The sequence below is a fragment of the Coregonus clupeaformis genome, chromosome 14, assembly GCF_020615455.1.
Source record: "Coregonus clupeaformis isolate EN_2021a chromosome 14, ASM2061545v1, whole genome shotgun sequence".
NCBI lineage: Eukaryota > Metazoa > Chordata > Actinopteri > Salmoniformes > Salmonidae > Coregonus > Coregonus clupeaformis.
In genome coordinates, this window is record NC_059205.1 from 37,282,010 (window position 1) to 37,301,355 (window position 19,346).

A 19,346-nucleotide genomic window follows, 5' to 3' on the forward strand; every position below is an offset into this window, starting at 1 on the left:
CACAGATGGTGGAGAATACAGGCACGCTCAAGCGTTAATAGTGCATGTCAGAGGAGGATACCGAAGGTTTGATCACCCAGTTTTCCAAGTTGGCCGTAGGCTCCCCGCCGACTGAAATGGAGGACATATTGAAAGCCCTTGTTGCTGGCCAGCAAGCCCAGATGCAAGCAAACGTGGCTCTCTTGGAGGAGCAAAAGAAAGCCAACCTTCTGAAGGCAGAGGAATTGCAGTGGCAGAGACAGAGGGGTGTCCAAAATACCCGCCCAATAAAGGCAAGTGACTTTATATCTAAGATGGGAGCTACCGATGACATTGAGGCATACCTGCATGCATTTGAGGCCACGGCCACTAGGGAAGCCTGGCCCAAGCAACAGTGGGTTGGTCTGTTAGCCCCCTTTCTAACCGGGGAATCGCTGAATGCTGTCCGGGACCTGGGCCCTGACCAGGTTACTGACTATGATGCCCTGAAGTCTGAGATCCTCAGCAGATATGGACTCACAAAGTTTGGTATGGCCCAGCGCTTTCACAGCTGGACCTTCCAACCAGACCAACCTCCTCGGGCGCAGATGCATGAACTTGTCCGAATCGCAAGGAAATGGCTGGATCCGCAGAGGAATACAGCAGCGGCGGTGGTGGAGGCCGTTGTGGTGGATCGTTACCTCACGCGCCCCTGCCTTATGAGGCAAAACGGTTCATCAGTCAACAGGCCTTGACCACGGCTGATCTGACCGTGGAAGCTGTGGAAAAGTACCAGGCCACAGCGGAGATGCTGAATGCTTCCCGAAAAGACCCCAGGAGTGCGGCCCCACCACAAATGGGAAGAACCCGTCCAAAGGACCCCAAGGTCTCGAACCCAGCCACGTCAGGACTTATCCCGGCTCCAGGGGGAGCCAGAAACCAGGCGGGTCCAAGAAGAGTACACCAGGAGGGGGGAAACTCGACAGTGTTACCGGTGTGGGGGAGATGGGACATATCTCCTGGCAGTGTGGGAAACCAGCCGATGAACCTATGCCCACTGCGGAGTCCTCCAGCTCAGCACCCACACACCGTTTTGCCTCGCTCTTGGGAGTCGTAGATGGCGGCCCAGATCGACCCCCCACCTGCCCGGTAACTGTGAATCACCATGATGTGGAGGCCTTACTGGATTCTGGTAGCCGGGCCACCCTGGTGCGTAAGGATTTGGTGGGCCCAACGTGTCTGACCCCGGGGAAAGTCCTCCCAGTTTCCTGTGTCCATGGGGACACCAGAGAATACCCCATTACTGAACTTACAATGACCAGCACACGGGGAACCATACACACGACGGCGGGGGTGGTTGATTCCCTCCCCGTCCCTGTCCTAATTGGACGAGACTGCCCAGCCTTTTACCCACTCTGGAGAGAGTCTCAGGAGAGGATAACCCGAGTACCTCGGAAACGGAGAGGCAAGACTCATCCTGGGAAGGCTCCGGTGCAATCCTCCGAGTTACTCACTCCCGCCCGGGCTCTGATAGGGATGGCAGGTGCCCAGACCGACACAGAGACGGAGCTACAGAATCTGGACAAAGAACTGTCTGGTCTGAAGGGGACCGCTGAGAGGTATCGTTTGTTAAAGCAACAGTTAGACATGAAGACAGAAGAGTTAGATATCCTCCAGGTTAAACTCCAACAGAGCTCCTTCCCTAAGCAACAGGAGGAGCTGGAGAGGCTGCGCAGGACCATCGAGGAGTGTGAGGAGACCCTGCGCAGTAGTAAGGAGGTCCAGAAGAAGGCAGAGGAGAAGTACAAGGTGTTGGAGAACAAGATGAAGAATGCGGAGGCAGAGAGAGAGAAGGAACTGAAAGCTGCTCAACAGAAGCTAAACTCTGCTAAAACCAAGGCTGATGCGTTCAGTAAGAAACTCAAGGAGAGACAACAGGAGGCTGAGTCCCTGGTCCTAGAGTTGGAGGAGTTGAAGAGAGAGCAGTCTGGCAAGCACCACGGCAATGCGGACGCCCTCTCCCGGCGTGATGCCTTCTTCGCTGCCTTTACCCCGACGAGGACGTCGGTCCCGAGGAGGGGGATGTGTGATGTCACGAGAGGCTGTGTCCTGGAGGGACGTTACATCCCCCCTGAGGTGGCTGCAAACCCAGACAGCTATGGCTCCATCTGCTGGTATGGTCGGGAACTCCACCCCTCTATGGCCAATCTTCCCACGCAGCTGAAACAAATGAGGAGCTGATGAGCTGAAGGTTTGGGAAGGGAAGAGACACACTGAGGGGAGTGTGTGGGGGGTGAAGAGACACAGTCTCCAACCTGGGCTCTCTGGAGGACAAGAGTGCTGCACGTCCACTTCCATGAGGAATATAAGGATTTGGAGATACTTACCTTTGGGAAATACTCACCTGTGGATATATGCACCTGTGGAAATACGTGTGGGACATTTGGAAGGACGTTTTGCTGGGTTGGCCACTAGCTGCAACGTGGAAGACAGTAAGACTGGGGAAAAGTTATTTGAGCGAGGGAGAGTTATGATTTTGGATGTGGAAGAGACATCCCTGAACTGTTAACCCTTAAGAGCCACCAGAGAACATAATTTTGTTATATTTTCGTTAATTTCCCAAGACCTATAATAAAATCCTTGTTTTGTTTGAACCTTGTCTCCTTGCACTACTTGAGCAATCCCGCTGAAAGCTGTGTAGCCTCTCGTGACGTCACAATAGATAAATAAATATATGGAACTATCCACTTTGGTAATATATCACCAAGGGCCTGGTTGCAGAATGGATGCAGAGCATGAACTGATTTCATGATATGCACACAGGCTGTGTGTCTGCTGTCCACTTTTTCCATATGGTGCGTTTCTTGTCTCTCTTTGTGTAAGAATTAGTTATTGTGCTTGGTACGCCTTTACTTCATAGAATTTCATAAAAGGGAAAATGCTTTATCTACAGGGAGGAAGAATAGCCTCAGTTGCTATACTGCAAGATCCCACTGTAAAATTCCTCCACTACTTCATCCAGTAATAGACTCTCACCGGCATACTGTAAATACTTCCAGTCTTAGAAGCAGTTTTAGAAGCGTTTTTGGAGTAAGACGTGTGTATGCACATAGAGCCGATAGCCTAGTTTGCAAACAAAGACAGTGCATAGCCTACACATTTCTATTGTGGGATTTGATTGAATTCCAGCCTGAGGACACTAATATTCATAATGATGCCATTTAGATTGTACTTAAATAATGACACGAAACTGTCTTCCCATACACTGGCAGCTATCCACTCACTAAGTTCCCATAGAGCCAAGATAACTGGTAGAAGCTTGTACAGAGACTGATAAACTGACTATGATCCAAGAACCCGCTGACTGAATAAATCAGGACTCTACCCCCTCTGCTAACCACAAATTACATGAGGCACACTGATGGAAAGGTCAACTTTATGCTGCAGCAAGAGCTCACTGACAATAATTTTTTTATACCCAGTCTTGGTATTAGTGAGCCGGGGTGAAAGATTTTGTGTAATCTTTGTCTCTGAGGTCTGATAAGGGATATTTAATCATACTATCTAACTCTACACTCTTCGAAAAAAGGTGCTATCTAGAACCAATAAGGGTTATTCGGCTGTTCCCATAGGAGAACCCTTTTTGGTTCCAACACCCTCCTATACATGTCAATCCCGGTCACGTTCGTTAAGGAACGGGTCAGACCAAGGCGCAGCGTGAAATGCATACATGTTTATTAGAACCGAATAAACAACTACAAAACAACAAACGAAACGTGAAGTCCAAGGTACACAAACAACATACCTAACACGGAACAAGATCCCACAACCCACTAGTGCCAATAGGCTGCCTAAGTATGGTCCCCAATCAGAGACAACGAGCGACAGCTGCCTCTGATTGGGAACCACACCGGCCAACATAGATCTAGAAAACCTAGATCACAAACATAGAAAATCACACCCTCGCTCAACAAATAAGAGTCCCCAGAGTCAGGGCGTGACAGTACCCCCCCCCCCCCAAAGGTGCGGACTCCGACCGCACAACATAAACATAACAGGGTAGGGGCCGGGTGGGCATTCCGCCTCGGAGGCGGATCCGGCTCAGGGCGTGACGACCTCTCACTCTTCGCCTCCCTGTTGTGCCCCTGGTCTGGTCTAGACCTCGGCGCGTTGCTTCCCCTCTCCTTCCTCCCACTATACTCCAAGCCCTGTCTGGACCCTGGTGTAGGAGACCCCGAACCTGGAGAGGGACTGACGTCTGGGTCTGGCCTGGAGCCGCTGACCGGAGCTGGACCGGGCATCGGTGGAGCGGACTGCTCAGGCTCCGGACTGGAGCCGCTGACCAGAGCTGGACTAGGCACCGGTGGAGTGGACAGATCTGGCTCCGGAGTGGAGCCGCTGACCGGATCTGGACTTGACCCCGGTGGAGCGGACTGCTCTGGCTCCGGAGTGGAGCAGCTGACCGGAGCTGGATCAGGCACCGGTGGAGCGGACTGCTCTGGCTCCGGAGTGGAGCCGCTGACCGGAGCTGAACTGGGCACCGGTGGAGCGGACTGCTCTGGCTCCGGAGTAGAGCAGCTGACCGGTGCCGAACCAGGCACCGGTGGAACAGGCACGGGCCGTGCCGGACTGGACACACGCACCACTGGCTTGGTGCGAGGAGCAGGAACAGGCCGGACCGGGCTGGCGACGCGCACCACTGGCTTGGTGCGAGGGGCAGGAACAGGCTGGGCCGAGCTGGCGACGCGCACCACTGGCTTGGTGCGAGGGACAGGAACAGGCCGGACCGGGCTGGTGACGCGCACCACTGGCTTGGTGCGAGGGGCAGGAACAGGCCGGGCCGGGCCGGGCTGGCGACGGGCACCACTGGCTTGGTGCGAGGGACAGGAACAGGCCGGGCCGGGCTGGCGACGCACACCACTGGCTTGGTGCGAGGGGCAGGAACAGGCCGGGCCGGGCTGGTGACGCGCACCACTGGCTTGGTGCGAGGGACAGGAACAGGCCGAACCGGGCTGGCGACGTGCACCACTGTCTTGGTGCGAGGGGCAGGAACAGGCCGGGCCGGGCTGGTGACGCGCACCACTGGCTTGGTGCGAGGGACAGGAACAGGCCGGACCGGGCTGGCGACGCGCACCACTGGCTTGGTGCGAGGGGCAGGAACAGGCCGGGCCGGGCTGGCGACGCGCACCACTGGCTTGGTGCGAGGGGCAGGAACAGGCCGGACCGGACTGCAAAGGCGGACTGGAGGTCTGGAGCGGAGAGCTGGCACAACCCGTCCTGGCTGGCTACCCACTTTCGCACTACACGTGCGGGAGCGCTGGCACAGGACGCACTGGGCTGTGCACGCGTACTGGCGATACAGCTCGTAGAACCGGCGCAGGATATGCGGGACCGAGGAGGCGTACTGGAGAACAGGAGCGTTGAGCCGGCAGACCCCGTCCTGGCTGGATGCCCATCTTCGCACGCACGTGCGTGGTGCTAGCACAGGACGCACTGGGCTGTGCACGCGTACTGGCGATACAGTACGTAGCTCCGCATAACACGGAGCCTGCCCAGTCACACGCCTCCTCGCGTGAGTACGGGGAGTTGGCTCTGCTCTAACACTAGGCTCCGCCAACCACCCTTTTAGCCCCCCAAAAACATTTTCTTGGGGCTGTTTCTCGGGCTTCTTCCTCGGCCGGCGCCTTCTGCGTTGCCGCTGCTCCTCTCTATACCGCGCCTCCATTGTCTCATCCCAAGGACGGCGATCCATCCCGGCCTGAATCTCCTCCCATGTCCAGGAACCCTTTCCTTCCAGGATCTCCTCCCATGTCCAGGCTGTCTGCTCCTGGACACGCTGCTTGGTCCTCGTTTGGTGGGATCTTCTGTCACGTTCGTTAAGGAACGGGTCAGACCAAGGTGCAGCGTGATATGCATACATGTTTATTAGAACCGAATAAACAACTACAAAACAACAAACGAAACGTGAAGTCCAAGGTACACAAACAACATACCTAACACGGAACAAGATCCCACAACCCACTAGTGCCAATAGGCTGCCTAAGTATGGTCCCCAATCAGAGACAACAAGCGACAGCTGCCTCTGATTGGGAACCACACCGGCCAACATAGATCTAGAAAACCTAGATCACAAATATAGAAAATCACACCCTGGCTCAACAAATAAGAGTCCCCAGAGTCAGGGCGTGACAATCCCATTGATTGATAAGAGGTTGGGATGTCTGTGGACTGGGGCTGTAACCTTGTAATCTAAATCAGAGGAAAGGTTAGCATCAACAATCAGTGTGCAGTACATGTCTAGCCTATACAGAGAACAGCTAGTTATATATAGTAGCTGTGATGTAGGAGAAGGTTGTGTAGCTAATTAGTCACAGCAGAGCAGAGTTGAGATAATTCAGATACATGTGGCCATTTTTAATCCTTTCATCTGAAGCTGTGAAAAGTACAACACAGTTTTCTAGGGCAGGTCTGTCTGGGTCTGGGCTTCACTCTTTGCACTCTATCCTGGCTGAGCCTCTAAGGGGATAAAGGAGGCAGAGAAAATGTCTGTGGGAATTTGGAAAGGTGTAAACTATATTCTTTGGGTGGTGGACCATTCTTGATACACACAGGAAGCTGGTGAACGTGAAAAACCTAGCAGCGTGGTAGTTCTTGACAGAAATCGGTGCGCCTGACACTTACTACCATACCACATTCAAAGGCACTTCAATCTTTTGTCTTGCACATTTACCCTCTGAATGGCACACATACACAATCCATGTCTCAATTGTCTCAAGGCTTAAAAGTCCTTTGATAACCTGTCTCCTCCCCTTCATCTACACTGATTGAAGTGGATTTAACAAGTGACCTCAATAAGGGATCATAGCTTTCACCTTGATTCACCTGGTCAGTCTATGTCATGGAAAGGGCAGGTGTCCTTAATGTTTTGTATACTCAGTGTAGATCTGTGGTGCCCACTAGAATCAAGCTGATAAATGTAGGCTTATGTGCTGTTGAAAATGGCTACTTGATACTTTATTGCCTGCTGTTTTCCTCATGGTGAAATCAATACCAAGAGAGGTACCATCTTACTGGAAGAAGAAACCACAATTCAACTGTCACAGCATCTTTGAGAAGAGTGACTCACACTCTCAATCACCCCAACAAACAATTGATCAAATGTATCCTCCCAAAATGTCTTCTTCATTCAAATTCATACAGAAAATGATTTATTTAGATAACTTCTTTAGGTTGTATCGTCGTATAATAGGTTTACCCATTTCTATAATTTATCATAGGGAGTAGAAATGTATGTTTTTTGTTGTTGCTGAAAGTAAACAGAGTTTTAAGCTATAAGCTCAAATCTTTTCCAAAAGAAAGAAAAGTGCTCTAAACTTTCGTAAACGTACGTCTCAAATAACCTGGTACAAAATTGCTTTCAAATGACTTACTGTGCACCCCCAGGTGCAGTGGCAATCATCAACTTTGTATCATGCAAAAACACAGACAGACTGCAATATGTAGGCATACTGTTTTCCTCTCAGCATGAAAATACCTCACATCAAAATAATGCCATTAAAGGTGAACATGAATAGCATACATACCTTTCCAACATGCTGAGCTTCAGGTCCAATATGTTCCTCTAAAACGAAGAACTGGTTCCATATCCAGCCCCTCTTGGGCCGGTGGTGCACGTCTCTCTCTCCGTCTGGGTGTTTGGTTTGGTTACTGGGTGCTCTGACGTTTGGCCTGAGCTGGGATGTCCCATAGCTCCTCTGGACAAAGCACAGGCAGATCAGCAAAGGGCAGAGGCAGGCAGTGGTAGCAGGAATTCTCATGGTAGAGAACGTATGCTTCTCTAAGTCCTCCACTGTACCTTAGGCACACAGTGTACCCAGAGGCCACAACAATGTCTCAATAGTAAGACAGTACTAGGTGTAGATCAGACCAGTCCAGAGATTTCTCTTAAATTCCATGGTTTGTTTCAGTCTGTCCATTAGGGAGAAGAACCAAGGTCCATTTCCATGTCGGATGGAGGCGGAGGAGAGAGGCTGGTTGTTAATTTGCTCAGAGAATCCTCAGAAGATTTCACCAGTGGTCTGGTCTGAGCAGGTTGCCATGCTGTTTCCCCTTGAAAAGATAAGAAGAAACAATATTAAGAAAACAGGGATAATGAGTCATGTTTTTCTTTCTGTGAAATCCCCCGATGCAATTTGATGGAACGGCTACTCTGAAATTACACGTTGACTCATTTTTAGAAGCACAATGTTCTTTGCTGATGAAAACTGTCATTTTGACTTGATTTCTGAGAGGCAATTTCCACTGTGTCCATGAATTAAGTATTTCTGTCTGCTTCGGATGCAAACCGAGGATTCAAAACTACATTGCTGAGTCTGAGCTCAAAAGGCTAAGTTGTCTCTGACATACCTCACAACTGAAAGACATTCAATTTAACATGGTTTTATGAAAGCAGGAGAGCCATAACTGTATCTCCATAGGCCATAACAGCATTTTGGGGACATTTTGGGGAGTCTATCACAATGATAAGCTGATTTTGAGCATTTGATTCTCACAATATATTACCCTGTTACAGAACATTTGTCACCTGGTAAACACATGCATAACTGTGGTTCTATCTTCCAGTTTCTGTCAATATTGTACTTTTAATACTTTTGAATAATTCAGTTGTTTGGATATTCTGTGAGAAAACAATAAAAAAACCTTCAATCACTGTTTTTAAAAATGATATTGCCATGACATGTTAGAAGACATGTTATGCATCTGCTACTCAGCAAAGCAATGGAGGCTGGTGGGAGGAGCTATAGGAGGACGGGCTCATTGTAATGGCTGGAATGGAATCAATGGAACGGAATCAAACATGTGGTTTCCATATGTTTGATGTGGTTGATACCGTTCCATTAATTCCATTCCAGCCATTACAATGAGCCAGTCCTCCTATAACTCCCCCCACCAGCCTCCACTGCAGCAACGCATTTTGTGTTTTCCTTTCCTTTTGATAAGACCAATATCTCAATATACAATAAATATATTTATCATACAAAAGAACCGAAACTCTGAGTGATGTTTTAAATGTTTACTCAGCGAAGATGTACCAGCTGAATACATCCATTCAATACAGTGCAGTGTCCACTTTCACCCTTAGCTCTCGCCCCCTCCCTTCCACAAAGGTCCCAGAACTCCGGAGGTATGTCAAATGTTTATCTCTTCACAAAAAAAGGAGGAGAGAGTAGTGGCGTTGAGAGTGTCGAGCACAAAACTCTGAGTCACATGCAAAAAAATTATAACATTGAGATATTTGGTTACAGTAATCAAATTCAACATATCACAACAGCTTGAGTGTAGAGTTTCAATAAACCGGTAGACCATACTTGGCTAAGCAACCAGGTGACGAACTTAACCATTATAACAGTGTTGTTGACATGAGACTACAGATACAAGTAGCTTGTTAGCGGCTGGGGTGTACAACAGGGCCTTCTCTCTCGACCTTGGAGGAAACCCTCCCTAACTTAGACTCAATGGATTCTTACAAAGATTTAACTTGTTTCAGAAACCACCTGCAGGATGACCCCATATTCTATGATAACACCCCCCTTGGCAGTGTAACTTAAAATTACCTCTAAAAAACAAAACAAAAAAAAGACATCAGAATAACAAATATAATTAATTACCCATGCCGAATTAGAATGACAACCCTCGATCAAGTCATAAGGAACATCAAATAGACTAGATACAGGTTTCTCTCACACCCCTCATGTGCTGTTGTGTGAGTAATGCACCCGCCCCTCCCTTTGTGCTTTCTTCATAGTTCAGGGGCCGCGCTCTGTCGTCCCCCCCCCGCTCCCTCCTGGCACTCATTCTTCTGGCATCTCTTCATTTTCTTCTTCAGATAGCTTTACAGTTCATACTCACAATGCCACACATGTAACTGTGTAAGTGGGTGGCCCTTGATGATGTCCCAACCAGTATCTGGGGGATAGTCAGATTTTCCCAACCAGACAAGTCTCTCAACCATCCATTACTGTCCATTCTGTCTCCTCCATTTTTTTAAATTAGAGAGCAGCATGAGAGAAGCTTAGAAGTGATCTCTCTCCATGCTCACTCCACGTGCTCGGTCTCAGGACTCATGCCGCACTCCTGAGAGAAAAGGCAGTTGATATATGACTGAATGCTGTACAAAGGTTGCTGGCTCGGTCTCAGGTAGAAATGCTGAGGGACAGGGCTGCAGGGACGCCATTGCCACCATTACTTCAGTCGGTTATAGGGGGTGGGGCTCACACTGATTTCGGTCAAATTATCCCTTCAATGCATCTAGATACCATCCGGGGTCACTATCGCCATAACCTTGAGAGAAGACAGACCAGAACAACAGTTATGGGCATTTCTGATTCAAGAATTCAAGACAGACTATTCACTATATGACTAATTATTACATTTTCCAACATTCTTAATACAAATATTTTAAAAAATGTCAAAGAGAATACAAAAACACTTTTGAAACCATTTTGCAGGTTGGCTTATACTTCCCTATCATATTTGGCGATCTCACCGCAGAGTTACAGGGTCAGGGATTTAGAGGGCTAATCTCGACAATACAGCAGACCCAATTTTGGCGAGATTTATATTGAAGCAAAGACAGTAAACAAAACAAACAAAACAACAAGAGCAATACACTTCTTCACATAATTAGCATTTACATATTATATTAACATTTCACCCAGTGTCTCTGATCTTTTTAGTGAGAGTGATCAGGCCTCACCAGAAAATCAAAATTCAGTCACTAGATACTAGAAAATGTTATTTGTGTGTCCTTAAAAGTGCTAAAGTGCATCCTTTATCACCCGTGAAGAACCTACTAAAACCAAATAAAAAGACCACAAACAATAAATCAGACACGGTATTAACACTACTAACAAATATTCCTAATTATAAACTGGGTGGTTCGAGCCCTGAATGCTGATTGGCTGACAGCCGTGGTATATCTAAGCAATAAGGCCCGAGGAAGTGTGGTGTATGGCCAATATACCATGGCTAAGGACTGTTCTTATGCACGACACAACACAGAGTGCCTGGACACAGCCCTTAGCCATGGTATATTGGCCATATACCACAAACCCCCAAGGTGCCTTATTGCTATTATAAACTGGTTACCAACATAATTAGAACAGTAAAAATAGATGTTTTGTCATACCCGTGGAATACGGTCTGATATACCACAGCTGTCAGCCAATCAGCATTCAGGCCTCAAACCACCCAGTTTATAATAGACTGTATACCACGGGTATAACAAAACATTTATTTTTACTGCTCTAATTACGTTGGTAACCAATTTATAATAGCAATAAGGCACCTCGGGGGTTTGTGGTATATGGCCAATATACCATGGCTAATGTCTGTATCCAGGCACTCCGCGTTGCGTCGTGCATAATTGGCCATATACCACACCCCCTCGGGCCATATTGCTTAAGTAAAGATGGATGTGTTGTGTGTATGCAGTTGTGTGTGTGTGTGTGTGTGTGTGCTCTCCCAAGACAGCAGGCTTCAGGAATCATTTCTAAGGGAGGAATACAGAATCATTGTTAAACTCATCAGAATACTTGGTAGGGGACACCCCATCCTCTCCTAGAAAATAAAATAAACATTTTGTTAGTTTTCCCTATGCTAAATCTTAATCAGTCCTAAAAATGTAAAATCTTAATCAGTCCTAAAAATGCAATATTAAAAACATATCCTATTAAATTATTCATACCACTGTTCCAATTTTTCTACTCTCTTATAGCCTGTTTGAGTTCACAACACAAAGGGCACATCTTATCTTTATCCCAAACACCAGATGTGCTGGGGAGGGAGAGGAATGGTGAGCTCGGATTTAATATCAGTCCCAAAGCTCAATCCCTCTGTTCACTTAGGAGCATATCAAACAATAGAACGCAGATGCTGTCAATAATCGTATTTGTCATGTGACCTTATATTGAGAACCGTAGCTTCAAATTACTAAGATATTGTATTATTAGAGTGCTGGCTGAAAACATATTACTAGGAACTATACTGGCCAGGGGCGCAACTTCCACTGGGGACGGGGGACATGGGGGGACAGGGGGGACGGGGGGGTGGGACATGTCCAGTGTGCTTTAGGACCATGCGGATGCCTCTGAGCGGTCGAGTAGGCTGTTTGGAGTGTTTATCTGACTGGATAAAAAAAAAAAATCCTCCCCACTTCTAAAACCAAAGTTGCGCCCCTGATACTGGCAATACTCATTACACTTGACTCAAACTGATAGAATACCATGAATCCTTCCTTTTTACTCAGAACACACTTTCTTTATGTTACTTTCACTAGTCTACATATCTGTTTCCTTCAACTCAGACTCTTCCACTCTTCCCAAATGGAAAGCTCTCTCAATCACCATCACCCAGTACATTTCTCTTCCACTCCAACACTTGTTTTACTAGGTGAACAGAAAGGTTTTAATTACAGACAAAACATGACAACTTCTATTCACAGGGAGGCAAGTGTCCCCCCTTTACTTTCTCCTTATTGGAAGGCATCGTTTGTATTTTAGTCTACCCTAATGTTTTTACTGTATATACTGTATTTATTAACAATCTCCGTTGGATATTCACCATTTGCTTCACACTCATTAATGTCTATTATTTTGAGATTAATATGTTATGTACCAAAATTATAAAATACATCAGCCAGATACCAATGTTAACCAAATTAAAACATACTGTATTGATTGAACTACTCTTTGCCGCTTTCTGCATCGTTTCCTGTTTTGTTTTAGTCTCTTTTAACTCTTGGGCGAAGTGGGTGGGTTCTTTCATTGAGGACTGTTGTTTAAAATGTAACCATTTACATAATAGCAAATGGGCCCACTTTTGCTGCATATTTTAGACTCTGGAGCATTACATCCCACAATCACCAATTTTACCACGTCCTTTGCTGTCTCTGGAAACACAGGAAAATTACTGTGACAACCTTTATACACACTTTTAAACTACTCTTCTGCTTGTGCACACAATTGCTTCACTGTTTGTGCCCACTGGTCCGTGGATTGGGAGGCAGGAAGAGCCATATCACCACAAAGCGCTCTGTCCTTGCCTCCACTTATAAAATAAATAATAAAAAAACTACTTCTCAAAGGTTTAATGTATAGGTTCGATGAACTGAATGTATAGTCACCACATCTACATAATGTCTCTATTCTCATCATATTCATAAAATGGAACCAACATTTTTTACCCCCTTCTTCTAAAACTATTGTACTGTAATTTCAAATTGTGGGTTATATTGTGTTGTTTTTATAGTGTATCCTTTGATAATACTTTGATCGTCACTCACTAATTGTGTTTCTGGATTCATTAATTAATTTAGGAATATTTTGTATATGCACAATATTTTCTCCTCCGGTTAGATACAATTCCCACCCCAGAACCATACGCTGTTATGTTCTAAATACACAGGCTACTTCACCCACCCGTCCACAATGGCACATGCCAAAACCACCGCCTACATTTTTATGTGGGGGATCTACACTGAGTGTACAAAATATTAGGAACACTTGCTCTTTCCATGACATAGAATGACCAGGTGAATCTAGGTGAAAGCTATGATCCCTTATTGATGTCACATGTTAAATCCACTTCAATCAGTGTAGATGAAGGGGAGGAGACAGGTTAAAGAAGGACTTTTAAGCCTTGAGACATTTGAGACATGGATTGTGTATGTGTGCCATTCAGAGGGTGAATGGGCAAGACAAAAATGTATGATGCATCCACCTGTCACACACACCTGGGATTTTCCTAAATGGCCTTATTGAATTTGCTTAAACATTTGAAACTTCACTCTTTGCATATACTTTGATTCAGTAATCTCAAGACTCACAACAGGTTTGTAGTGGAATAATATTTGATATGTGTATATTATATTGTATATACCTCACATGCGACTATGCAATTTGCCCATTAAATGAATTATCTGACACCATAGCATAAATAGTAATATACATGAGACTATGTAAACCATGTGCAATCAAGTATTATGTGTTTAGCTGACTAAGATTGAAGAATGGTCATGAGAATGGAATTCTAAATACAAGTATATTGAATTACTGTAAAATGAACGGATTCACATTCAAGGCATAAAGCTTAAGTTACAAGGCCATATAGACATTAACAAAGCATTATTCTAGGCATATAGATCTTAAGGGTAGCCCTTCCCTGCAGTCAAATGACCTAGTGGCCTCATGGGTGGAATGTTATTAATATTTTTCATAATTTCATAATTAATCAATATTATTATTTTTTTAAATGCTGAAAATCTGGTGTTTCTATGTCAAACGGTTTTGTTATATTTCAGTCTTCTGTGATGTACACTGAACAAAAATATAAATGCAACATATAAAGTGTTGGTCCCATGTTTCATGAGCTGAAATAAAAGATCCCAGAAATTTTCGAAAAAGCTAATTTCTCTCAAATTTTGTGCAGAAATTTGTTTACATCCCTGTTAGTGAGCATTTCTCCTTTGCCAAGGTATTCCATCCACCTGACAGGTGTTGCATATCAAGAAGTTGATTAAACACCATGATCATTACACAGGTGCACCTTGTGCCGGGGACAATAAAAGGCCACTCTAAAATATGCAGTTTTGTCACACAACACAATGCCACAGATGTCTCAAGTTTTGAGGAAGCATGCAATTGGCAGGCTCACTGCAGGAATGTCCATCAGAGCTGTTGCCAGAGAATGTAATGTTCCTTTCTCAACCATAACCCGCCTCCGATGTTGTTTTAGAGAATTTGGCAGAACGTCCAACCGGCCTCAAAACTGCAGACCATGTGTATGGCGCCGTGTGTGCGAGCGGTATGCTGACATCAACGTTGTGAACAGAGTGCCCAATGGTGGCATTGGGGTTATGGTATGGGCAGGCATAAGCTACGAACAACGAACACAATTGCATTTTATCGATGGCAATTTGAATGCACAGAGATACCATGACGAGATCCTGAGGCCCATTGTCGTGCCATTCATCCACCGCCATCACCTCATGTTTCAGCATAATAATGACATTCCACAGGCCACAATCAACAGCCTGATCAACTCTATGCGAAGGAGATGTGTTGCACTGCATGAGGCAAATGGTGGTCACACCAGATACTAATATTTTTTTAAGGTATCTGTGACCAAATCTGTATTTCCAGTCATGTGAAATCCATAGATTAGGGCATAATGAATGAATTTCAATTGACTGATTTCCTTATATGAACTGTAACTCAGTGAAATCTTAGAAATTGTTGCTTGTTGTGTTTATATTTTTGTTCAGTACATATAAAGTATAATATTGGGATTCAAACTCAAAATGTAATACATTCCAACTCTATATCTGACACGGTACAGGTGTCGTATTTTTTCTAAGCCTATAACCATGTGTGTGAAGTGTATACTTTTGTTTCAAAGTAGATTTGTTTAAGTCTACCAAATAACACTCTGTGTGACCCTGAGTTAGCCCACTGCAGTAAAATGTTAACTTACAAGACAAAGAATGAACAAAGAAATGCCTACTAGGCCAGAGGCCTAGAAGCCTGGGAAATTAGAATTGATCATACAACCTTCCTCCATGGACTGGAAACAGGATAAGAGAAATTCCATTTATAGCATCTAAAGGTGTAACCTTTCAACCCAAAACCAACCACCAATGACCAATCAAATAATACCAATTTTACAGAGTAACCTGACCATCAAGGCCCAATCCCCACAGGGTGACACAGCATCTAAGAGCTTGTGTGGGGAATGAGACCAATGTAAATTAGACAGAACTCTTGAGAGGACCATAAAAACTCTTTGCATAGAGTAATTTAGAGTTCACCCTGTACAGATACAAGTCACCACAGAGATCATATATCCATATAGATAGCATCGGAGTTATCCTCAGTGAGCAAGTTTCAGATAGATACCAAACATGGACGCTATAACATTATTCGATCACACATTCAATAGTCAGTCCTCTGAATACTATAACAGAGAGATACATTTGGCCCCTCAGAGGGGGAAGGGCTGACTAGTCCTTGGGCATTGTCCTTTGTGCTTTCCTTGTGTTCCTGGAACATTTGCCATGCAGCCCCAGGTGACAGAGAGCACGTAAATTAGGGCCGAGCCTACAGCTGGTAAGAATTGGTAAGAAACAGAATCGGTAAGAAACAGAATGGGTAAGAAATAGAATGGGTAAGAAACAGAATGGGTAAGAAACAAGCTTACCTTTTTTTTGGCCAGCCTCTTCTACTACCGATTTTCCGTCCTAACCAATTTTGTTCCTTAAGTGTGAAATCAAGTTTGTGACATCAATTGATAAGACCAATATCTCAATATGCAATAAACATATTTATCATACAAAAGAATACCAGCTGAATGCATACATTCAATACAGTGCAGTGTCCACTTATCCCTTAGCTCTCACCCCTCCCTTCCACAAAGATGTACTTCAGTACTGTTCCATCACACAGGATTTCTCCGTGCTCCTCCATGCATATCTCAGGACTTCTTATCAGTCAGGAGAGGCTTTGAGTTATTGGAAGTACACATTCTTATTCCTACAGTCCACTGCAGTCCATACACAAAGAGCTTAAACCTAACACTACTTTCAATCTCTAAGGATTATTAAAACAATATTTTCATACTAAGAGGATATAATGATATAAAACAGTAAAGATATAAAATGGTAATATAAAACAGTAATTTACAATCTATAACTTTCCTTAGGATTTGATTGGTAACTCAACTGTGTTATTTTCTGATGCATTTCCAAAAACCTTAAAAATAAATCAGTCCACCTGTCAGCAGAGTACCAGCCACCCAACAATAAACAATTTGCAAGTGATAAATGTTTGATGCAAGGCTTCATAGAGGCTTCTCTGAGAATGCTTTTGTTACTGTATATCTTCCTTGCTTCGCTGTCTGCAATGTAATAAGCCAAATTAACTTTGAGATGTCAAAGAAAAATAAAAACAGATTGAGAAGCAAAGTTAATTGTGACCATCCTTTGAAATGATTTATGGCTTAATTCTAGTTATTTATTTACCTCTAGTGGGCTTGTATAGCCTACAATATAATGAGTTGAGGAAAGATTATCCTTTGATGGGAACAATAAACCATTTGGATAAGGCACGTTTGCTTGACTTCAGACCCGGGTTCAAATACTATTTAGGGCAGGGATGTCAAACGTCCGGCCCACGGGCCGGATCAGGCCCGCAAACGGGTTTAATCCGGCCCGCGAGATGATTTTGAAAAAAATAAAAAATAAAATAATAATAATAATAATTGTAAAGTATAAAAATGCGCTGCAATTTTTCTATAAAATAAACTGCTGTTCCAATTGCGTCCACTGGATGGCGCAATAGCAATTATGTTAAGCAAGCAAACTGTTTATACCGGGGCAGAGCAAGTAGGTCAAGCACGTGCAGCCAATGAGCTACTTCGTTTTACCCGCGATATTTATTACGGCTTCTACTTTTAACATTATGTGCTTTGGCACCCTCATTGCCCCAATATGTCTCTGTCAAAAAAGAGAAAAGTGGACGCAGAGTGCAGAGTGTTCCAAGAAAAATTGTCATCCTATTTATTCACGGAATTGAATGGGAAAGCTGTATGTTTGGTGTGTTCAGAGCATGTTGCAGTGCTGAAAGAATATAACCTTCGTCGCCACTATGTGAGTCTTCATGCCGACAAATATGACAACTTTCAAGGACAGCGGAGATGAGAGAAGGTGAATGAACTGTTGGCGGGTCTGAAGAAACAGCAGTCTGTGTTTACTCACAGCCGAGACATCAGTGACGCTGCAGTGAAAGCTAGCTACCTCATTGCTAATGAAATCGCAGTGGCTTCAAAACCATTTAGTGAGGGTGAATTTGTAAAAACATGCATGATGAAGGCAGCGGAGATTGTGTGCCCTGAAAAGCGGCAGGCTTTTGCAAATATCAGCCTGACAAGAAACACAGTTGCAGACAGGATTTCCGATCTTTCAGTGGATTTGGACAGCCAGTTGAAGCAAAAAGTAAAGTCATTTATTGCGTTTTCGGTTGCAATTGATGAAAGCACGGACATTACAGATGTTGCACAACTGGCCATTTTCATCCGCGGAGTTGATGACACATTGACCGTCACCGAGGAGTTCGTGGAGTTGGTGCCGATGACAGATACAACGACAGCAGCTGATATTTTTACCGCACTCGTCGGCGCGCTGGACAGGGTCGGAGTGGACTGGTCCCGCGCTGTCAGCCTGGCTACAGATGGTGCGCCCTCAATGATCGGGAAAAAAGCAGGCGTTGTGACAAAGTTCAGAGAGAATGTGCAATCTGCAAATGGAGGACGTGATTTTTTGACTTTTCACTGTATTTTGCACCAGGAGGCTTTGTGTTGCAAGTCATTAAAGATGGATAACGTCATGAAGGTGGTCATCCAAACTGTTAATTTCATCCGATCCAGAAGCCTGAATCACCGTCAGTTTGACAGCCTTCTCAGAGAGAAAGACCACATCTATGGCCTGCCATACCACACTGAGGTAAGATGGTTAAGCCGAGGTGCTGTGCTGAGGCGTTTCTTAAATTTACGAGAAGAAATTGAACAGTTCATGGAAGAAAAGGGCAAACCAGTGTTAGAATTTCATTCCGCAGAATGGATGCAGGACCTTGCATTTATGGTGGATGTTACAGAGCACCTGAACAACAAAGTTGTCACGCAGTATTATGACGGCATACATTCTTTCAAGTTGAAGCTGTCATTGTGGGAGACGCAACTTGCCGGTGGTGATGCAGCTCACTTCCCCTGTCTGAAAAATGTGTGCGCGACCCAACATGTGGCAGACATGAAGCGGTTCAAAGATAAAATAACGGGACTGTTACGGGAGTTTGAGCAACGCTTTCAGATTTATGTTTATATGTTTTTATGTTGATGTGCTATTGTTTTTAATTGATTTTATTTTATTTGTATATTTAACCTATTCTTGACTCTGTGGTTCTTGCACTTGTTTGAGGAACAGGATTTCATTATTTTTATCTACATTTCTGCCTGAGAAATGACACCCTGATATAGTTCTGTGATCTGTGAAAAAGTTATGTTAATCACTGAGGCATTGTGTGTTTGTTTGTGTGTTCTTTTTTTTTAGAATTTTCAAATAAACTTGACGTGTTTTATGATTAATAGTGATGTTGTGCTTGTACTATTTTGGACACACTGTCCTCAGGCTCCAGCTTTATGTTGTATGTTGATCGTATTAAAACAAAGAAAACAATCTGAAGTTGTTGTTTTTAAGTTATATATACCATGATTTTTCCGGTCCGGCCCACTTGGGAATAGATTTTCCTCCATGTGGCCCCTGAGCTAAAATGAGTTTGACA

The 19,346-nt window shown here is 44.8% G+C and overlaps 1 protein-coding gene across 1 annotated transcript in view; it reads right to left on the reverse strand.

The window, feature by feature from the left end:
• Window positions 1-19,346, reverse strand: part of LOC121580942 (cadherin-18) — a 117,960-nt gene that overhangs the window by 51,440 nt on the left and 47,174 nt on the right. The window contains exon 2 of the mRNA XM_041896161.2: window positions 7,542-8,067. Within this exon, the coding sequence (XP_041752095.2) occupies window positions 7,542-7,775 (234 nt within the window). The 5' untranslated portion in view covers window positions 7,776-8,067. The remainder of the gene's footprint in view (window positions 1-7,541; window positions 8,068-19,346) is intronic.